The 8,916-nt window shown below is 37.1% G+C and overlaps 1 protein-coding gene across 1 annotated transcript; it reads left to right on the forward strand.

Annotated features, from left to right (window-relative positions):
- Window positions 1-1,093: 1,093 nt before the first annotated feature.
- LOC143585295 (heptahelical transmembrane protein 1-like) lies at window positions 1,094-4,491 on the forward strand. Its single transcript, XM_077067113.1, has 5 exons — window positions 1,094-1,289; window positions 2,387-2,486; window positions 2,985-3,077; window positions 3,341-3,389; window positions 3,608-4,491. The coding sequence occupies exons 1-5, from the start codon at window positions 1,094-1,096 to the stop codon at window positions 4,277-4,279; spliced, it is 1,110 nt and encodes a 369-aa protein (XP_076923228.1). The 3' UTR covers window positions 4,280-4,491.
- The last annotated feature ends 4,425 nt before the right edge of the window (window positions 4,492-8,916 follow it).

The raw sequence follows: 8,916 nt of genomic DNA on the forward strand, positions 1-8,916 counted from the left end.
ACAATTATATATATATATATATATATATATATATATATATATTAAAAAGCATATATTCGTTATCTCACATAATTTACTATTCATGAGAGAAACCAATTAGTTTATTGCATGTGTACATAGCATCTTAATTTTCAAAATAGTTAGTTACAGTTAATTCACTTTCAACTTTAATTTAATGTTAGTTTATGTCTCTCCATATAAATAATGATTTTAATACATTTTTATGTTTTATTTTGTATTATTTCTTTCGATAATTGGTATTTGACTTATTTTATATTTAAATTATGTTTCTTAAATTCGAATAACCGTTGCAATGCGCTTATTTATATTTACATTTCAATAGAAGTTTCGTGTGGCCCCGATCAAAGTTAATATAATATATTTTAACCTTTTTCACAAGTAATGTTACTCTAAATTTCGAATACAAACGCGCGTCAATGTTTCTACGTACGATTCGACATAAATTTTATTTAATATCGAGCTCATCCAATGAGACACATGGGTCAAATATAATATATATGTGTGTATATATGTATATATATACATATATATATATATTCTTCATGGCAACTTAAGTTTACATATATACTTACTTATTTTATAACGTTTCAATATAAATTTTATTAAAACCAGACCAATTATAATGTGCGTACAAGCTTTAGTAACATTATGTTTTATCAACGTTCCATCACGACGCACAGGCTAACATGTATCAACGCTCTTGCTGCAACGCGCAGGACGTGTACTAGTTAAAATTAAAGAGAAAGAGGGAAGCTAACATCGAGCTGGTGCAGCCAAAACTCGATCATACACGAATGAAATAACGGGCCATTATGACGAGTAGGTGATAAAAGGGAATATTTGGAAGAACTCCTAACAATTCTTATAATAATAAAAATAATAAAAATAAAATAAAGTAAATTGGCTGCTTTTAGTAGGTAGCAGTTGCTCCAATAACCATAACTGCTTTCAAATCCTTCCTTCATTCCATAAATACACAACACATGTGGTCTAGGTAATCAAAACACACATTACTCAGATCTCATTACCATTCATTCACACACACTTGTGTGTTGCACATTCACAAAATATTATGAACTCAATAAATGGGCATGTGTGGAAGAGAAGATCTACCGAGATCTCGAACGACGATGACAAATCGAATCTTGTCATTACAAAGAAAATCAAAATCAAAAACACAAAGAAGAAAAAGAAGAAGACAGTGAGTCACAAAACCCAAACAGAATACCGGTTATTGAGATTCGAAGAATTACCCGAGTATATGAAGGATAACTGAAGAAACACTAATCGACCTCGGGCAGATTACGAATAATCTGGGGGTTAAATAGATGTTTCCCACGAGGGTTAGGTCTGGCAAGATGGTTATTCTTCTGATGACCTGCAAAACAGACACCGTGAGCTCGTCACTGAGAAGGGGGTACCTCCTTGTGACCACCCTCCGGCGTGAGAATCAGACTAGATTGCTCTTGAATATAAGTGTATATTAAGAGAAATGACTAGAGCAGATATCAGATAATATATGAAGATATAAGATGATGATACCGTTCCAAGGTGTTGGAGTATTTATAGCCGAAGGTAGGTTTCCAAGCAGGTACAGCCGGCTGAATAGTATTCCTTTTCAACCAACTGTGGGCTACGCACATGCCATGCTAGTGGTTGGTGGGTAGGCAGCGGCTGATAATGACATGGCCGGCTGTGTACTATTCCTTTTCCACCAACTGCAGGCTATGCACGTGTCACGACAGGGGTTGGTGAGTAGGCAGCGGCTGATAGTAACATTAAGTACTAGAGCGTGCTGCTCGTCGTACTGTTGTCAGTGAGCTGTCGCAGCTTTGGTCAGATCTTTTGTCCATACCTTGGCAGGTATAGTACAAAGGTCCTCCAGTAGCGTACGGACTGGCTCATTTGGGAAGGAGAATTCCCGGCTTTGGGCGGGAGTATTCCCGGCTTGCTCATTCCCTCTTCAGGTGACATTACTGAATTATTTGAGTTAGTGCCTTGTGCGTGTAGCCTTGCTGTGCGGGTAGCCTTCCCTGATGGCTAGTATCCGTAGCTGCGGGAACAGGCGGAGTACGTCACCATTGAGAGACTTTTCCCGCGGGAACAGCTTGCGTACTGCGCGTAAGGACGTCGCGTCTCTGAGCATGGTTGGTCCTGCGGATCCAGTTGGTCTTTGCGCAGACGTCCCTCTAAGGAGTCTTGCGAGTTCAACTGCGCAGACGTCTCTCTTCGAGGTGAGTCTTGCGGGTCCAACTGCGCAGACGTCCCTGTTTAAGGTGAGTTTTGCGGGTCCAACCGCGCAGACGTCCCTGTTCAGGGTGAGTCTTGCGGGTCCAACTGGGCTCTGCTGGGACCTACCTCTTCAATAACGAATTCATTTTGAATTATTACCGAGCTGATTGGCCTTTGAAACAAGCCCTTGTTAGCCTACTTCGTTGGCATAATGAAACCCTTAATGTATGGACGTAAGTACAAATTCTCTCTCTCAATTTCACACGTATTATTTTCAATTTATTGGTTTTTCATATTTTTTTGCAATTCAGGTTGTGTTTCTAGTTGGGTTTGTAATTTTGTCTCTCCTTGTCTAGTTTCTTACTAGCCAGGTTTATTTTAATAAAACTTTTGCTGTTCAAATTGATTGTCGGATTCTTCAATGGTTTGGGAATATATGATGGATTCGAATAGCGAATATTATCATCATTTCAACGTTTTGTTGGGATGTTTTACACTATACGAAATGTTGTACAGTGTGCATAAATACTTGTATATCATTTGATCAAGTTTCATAAAAGTGTTGGTAAACTCATTCATGTTAATAACCTTCATTCATGCTAATTTAAAGTACCACATAACTTTCAAAAGCTACTAATGTTATTAAATATTAAAAACTACATCACTAAAATCAAAACAAAATATGTGGTAGATATTAGTATTACTGACATTTTTAGTATTTTTATGTGCAGGCATTTAATTGGATTTGTTGTATTTTTGGGCTTGACCATTACAAACTTGATGCATGTACCTCAAGTTTCAGATTTTCTCAATTTATTAACTTGGTATGTAAAGATTCTTTCACTTTTGCATTTCATTAATTGCATTGGTACATATCCTTCTTGTTCTTGTTTTGTTGTATAATTACTTAAAATACCCTCACAAATGAGAAGAATATTGTGATCCATAACATCCTAACATCCTGTCAAGAAATTGTTAAACTATCCAAAGAAAGAATCTTCAACATGTTCAGCAAAGTTTTGATTTTTAAGGATATGATTATGATTTTCTTTTCATTTATGTTATTTTTTTGTTATGAAATTTTCAGGTCTTTTCCATTAAACTCAGATGGAAATGTCTCGCATAACTCACTTATGGTATGTGGTTGTTTGCACCTTGCTCCTTCATTCACACATGTTGACTTTTTTGTCAAACAAGTACTTTTGAGTACTAAGGATTAAAATTGATGTTGATATATCTTAATTAAATAAAATGAAAGTGTAGCATATCCAATATTATGAACTAAGTTACCTAAAAGGTGATTTTGAAATTAAAAGATATACAATTGGACTATAAAAAGGCAATAATTTTATAGAATACACCAAAACTCATTGATTTAAAGCATGAATCACCAGTAGACATGGAGACCGGGCCGCCACTAATGGCAATCACACGGTGGCCCTTTTTCGTGTTCCAGGGCGGCTCGATGTTCTGCCTCCTCTCGAGCACCAGCTGCCACCTGTTTAGTTGTCACTCGCACTGCCTAAACCTCGTACTCCTCCAAATGGACTATGCTGGAATCACCGCTATGATCATCACCTCATTTTTCCCGCCAATATACTACATTTTCCAATGCGAGCCCATGTGGCAATTCGTGTACCTAGGTGGCATCACAGTCATGGGTGTTTTTACCATTGTAACCTTGTTATCACCTTCACTGTCTAGTGGAAAGTTTCGCTCTTTTAAGGCTTTTTTGTTTATGGGTATGGGTCTTTTTGGGCTCATACCAGCAGTTCATGCCATAATGGTGAACTGGCATGAACCTCAAAGGAACGGAATCTTGGCGTATGAAACATTAATGGCGGTTTCATACTTGACGGGTACTATGTTTTATATTACTAGGATCCCAGAAAGATGGAAACCTGGTTGGTTTGATCTTGTCGGTCATAGTCATCAAATCTTTCATTGTTTTGTCATCATGGGCGCAATTGCTCATTATGGTGCCGCACTTATGTTTCTTGAGTTTAGAAGCCGAGTCGGTTGCTAGTGATGCCGAATCAGCTACTTGTTTAGGTCGTATACATTTTGATCGGTTAATATATCGAGTTTCTCGGCCTAATTATGTTTCATACCAAGTTGTAGAATGAAGTCATGAAGTGTGATTGTGAGTCCAGCCTTTGTTGTGAAAAAGGGCCGAGTTATTGTTTTATTTTTTTAGTTTTTGCAGCAAATTTGTTGTTGATCTTTTATTGTAAATAAAGTTGTTGTAACCTGACGTACACAAGTATAGCAGTAAAATATGTAACTAATGTTGTGCAAGTGTTTATCGATTGAATGTTAAAAAATTACTAGTGAGTTTGATTAATTATGGGGACATTTTATACCAAAATGGCAAAATTCATTCTAAAACTAATGTTTTAAAGCTAAAGTAATGTATGATCTCGATTAGAAAAACTCTTTTCTTAATTGTAATAAAAGAAGAAAAGTTTTTCGAATAGTAAATCAATTTTTATCGCTGTTCTATAAATTTTTATTGTTAAAACTTTTTTCCGGTTACAAGCCACTCAATGTTTAATATTACCTTTTTCATAACCGATTAAAACTAGAGGTGCAAAATGCAAATTCGAATTGGTTCAAGCATGGAAAACGATTTTCAAACCAATTTGGATGAAGCATGTTCCAGTCCGATCTAATCCGTAGGTTTGAAATCAGTTTACATACATACATACATACATACATACATACATATATATATATTCACTTGAAGAACGATTTGGAGTTAAAATTGGTTTTGAATCTGCTTTGAGTTGGTCCGGTCGATCTGATCCAATATTTTTTTTTCACTTTTCCTTTAGAAACTAATTTCTAGACCCAAACCGGTTTTAACTTTGTTTGACTCGATTCAGTTTGGTTTTTTAAGTCGGTTCGCTTCAGCCCTTAATATGATCTATTGATCTAAGGTAATATGAGTATTCCTAAAAGGTTGAAATAGAAAATAAGCACCAACTAAATATAAGTTTACATGTAACAACTATACTTGTTTACGTGTTAAAATTAAGAACCAAAAGAACAATGCATATATTTATTCGTGTGAATAACGAAAACTCTATCTCAGTGGCTCTTTATGACAATTTTATTGTCTCAACGTTCAGCTACCATTTTAAGTCTTTTAATTCCATCATCTACGACTACATTCACAAACTTTGGGAAAATAATTGAACTTCGATCATTTTGGTACTGTTTGTTTTTTAAGACAAAAACTGTCTGCAATCTGATTTCATCTGATTTCATGTTTACAACTGAAGATGTGGTCAGAAGGTCTGCAATCTGAAAATATAATACTGTTTGTTTTATTAACTGTATAGCGTCTGCATAAGCTGAAAATTAGTTACCTATCATACATATCACAGTAGATAATATTTATTTAACGTCTGTAGACTGCTAAAATAATTGGTGGTGGTGTACAAACTGTGGAAGTGGGTGGTGGTGGACGATTGGTGGCAGTCGGTTTTGGTAGGCGGTGAATGGTAGGTAGGTGGTAGTGATGGATAGTTGTGGTGGGTGGTGGACGGTGGTGGTGGTGGCCGATGGTAGGGGTGGTGGTGGTGGGTGGTGGTGGTGGCGGACTGTGGGTGGTGGTGATGGACGGTTGTGGTGGGTGGTGGACGGTGGTGGTGGCCGACGGTGCGTGGTGGTGGGTGGTCGAGGGTGGTGGTGGGTGGTGGTAGTGGACGACGGTGGGTGGTGGTGATGGACGGTAGTGGTGGCGGGCAGTGGGTGGTGGGTGGTGGTGGTGGACGGTGATGGTGGGTGGTGGTGGACGATGGGTGGTGGTAGTGGACGGTGGTTGTGGCTGACAATGGGTGGTGGTGGTGATGAATGGTGGTGGTGGACGGCAGTGGCAGACGGCGGGTGGTGGTGGTGGTGGTGGACGGTGATGGTGGTGGCGGCGCACGATGGGTGGTGGTGGTGTTGGACATTAGGTATTAATGGGATGTGAAGAAGTGTGAAGATGTTGAACAACAGCTTATTTTTTAAGACCATAAAAGCATTTTTCAGATCTCTTTCTTCTAAAAAAACAAACAGTCTTCAGAAGCTTATGTCTGTGCGCCCGCAGAGTAAGCCCCTTGCAGACCTTTTAAGCAAAAACAAACATAACCTAAGTGCCATTTTAGTACCATTTTATTACCTGTGGTTTGTCCAATTATGCAACTTTAGTACCGTCTTTGAATTTATTCCTAATGGCTACCTCACTTTTTTAAAACTTGCAATTTTAGTATTTTTTTTTTCTAACCCTGTCTATTTTTTCCATTAAGTTAAGGGTAAATTAGTAATTTCGGTTATTTTATTTATTTTCTCTTTTGAGTTAATTGTCATTTTTATACCTGTGGTCTTTTCAATTATACAACTTTAGTACCTTTTTTTTGAAGTTATTGTAACTTGATACTTTGATTAGTTTTGGATAGATAGACAAGCCAAAAGAGACATTACATTTTACAATTAAAATAATAGCTAAATACATGATAGAATATGAAAAACAACTATGAAATGTATAAAATATTTTTTAGCATTTTGTTCTTGATTGCTAATTTACTTCTAGTAGCTTAAGATCCGAGTTCATCTTAGCTATTTTTCTTGCATTTTCTTCATGGGCATTGATTTTTTTTTCAAAAGTTAGGGTATGATAACAGTAGCTCTTTAAAACATCGGAGGATCAATCCAAATAACAATTACACAGCTTCGCACCTCTGAGTGTAACATCAATTGAACTTGTAGATGAATGAAGGTTGACGAATCACATGGACAAAACAATATATCGTAATTCATTGAACTTGAATATGAACAATGGTTAGGGTTTAAAGGATCAATGAGCGCAGGGAGGGGGGTTGATGTATTCATTTAGGGTTAGAGATAATCTTTTAATTGTAATATGTAATGCCTCTCTTGGTTTGTCTGTCTATCCAAAACTAATCAAAATATCTAGTTTCAATAAATTCAAAAAAGGGTACTAAAATTGCGTAATTGAACAAACCACTGGTATGAAAATGACACTTAGCTAAAAGAGAAATAAATAAAATAATCAAAATTACTAATTTGCCCCTGAGTTAACGGACAAAATAAACCGAGTTAGAAAAAAGTACTAAAGTTTCAGGTTTTAGAAAAGTGAGGTAGCCATTTACAATAAATTCAAAGACGGTCCTAAAGTTGCGTAATTGGACAAACCACGGGTACTAAAATGACGTTTAACTCCCTTTATTTATTATTTGTATGTGTTTATTATTTATATATACAGGAAACGGGGTGTTACAAATCTATAATATATAAAAACGAAACCCATAAAATCCTACGTGTCGCGATGTGGTCGCTCCCCCCCGATGTTCGGGTATTTTGTATATATATTAGTGTGTTAATTATGTAATTTTGTTTAGTATATTGTTAGAACTTTGGTACTTCATACGTGCTTTTGTATTTCAGGTCATTGATCATTAAAGATGCTAAATTGGAGACATGTACGAGCATGGAATGGTATCTCGGGAATACCGGAGCATAAATTGAAGTCTTAGGAAGTGTTAGAAGGATTCGGGAGGAGTTTGGATGATAAACCTAAAGCCGATGCTAAAATTGAACAAGATGGGTTCACAAAAAGCGACCAGGAAGTAAAACGAGCATATCCTGGGCTAAAAAATGAGTTACGGAACCCATAATATATGAATTTTGGGTTTCTCAATTAGAGGAATCCAAAAATAAGGTTACCTACCATCGTGTAGCGCGATGGGATGGTCATATGACCATCGCGCTACGCGATGGTCCGCACATACGAGAAAATTAGGGTCTTTATGTTATATTCGTTTTGACGACCCCAGACGCCATTATTCACTTTCCAGACGATTTTCAGAGCAGCAAGGAGGGCCACCATCACTTCCAATCATCTCAAGGCATCATACATGTTCTACCACATCATAACCGAAGCCCGAGAGATGCCGAGACGCGGCTAGATCCTTTGAGTCATACCCGGGATGTATAGTTTGTAATCTTTCAGTTTATTTCTCATGTACTAGAACAAATTATTGTAATTATGATGTTAATCTATGAGTATTGATGTCTAGTATTATTGTGCACAACGTCAGTTTAGGTTTATTTCGATCAGAACGATTAGTGTACCAGTTGCTATGATAATTGCTTATAGGATTGTTTGACCTGTTAATTGTGAGAAAGCATACGTTTGCCCCTAGTTGAGTAACACTGGCAAGGACCGTTTGATAACCAGTGCCGTGTGTTAGCGAGCGTGGATGGCTAAGGTTTAACCGGTTAGTCAGTCTGTAGTTGACACAGGATAGGTTATCTGTTATGTGCATGAGTTTGCTGTTAGTTTGCTTACTTGGATTCCCGGGTGTGATTTGATTTGTCTGATTGATTGAATACTTGATTACTTGTTTGATTATTATAAAACTCAAATTCTTTTGCTAGTGTGATCAGCATTTTGATAGAATTCACTTCATAATGTTAGGAATCGATTTCACTACACACTGACCACATACTCCTCGTGGTTCGACACCCTACTTACCCTGACTAGTTTAAGGTGATTAGGACACTGATTTAATAGTTTGTGACTAGATAGCGACAGTCTAGCATCAAAATGGCGCCGTTGCCGGGGAGTTAGTGCGCTTAGTGTTTTATGATTAA

Source organism: Bidens hawaiensis, unplaced genomic scaffold (genome assembly GCF_021521415.1).
Source record: "Bidens hawaiensis isolate Kalapana, Puna unplaced genomic scaffold, B.hawaiensis_p1.1 tig00033810_1, whole genome shotgun sequence".
Classification (NCBI taxonomy): Eukaryota; Viridiplantae; Streptophyta; class Magnoliopsida; order Asterales; family Asteraceae; genus Bidens; species Bidens hawaiensis.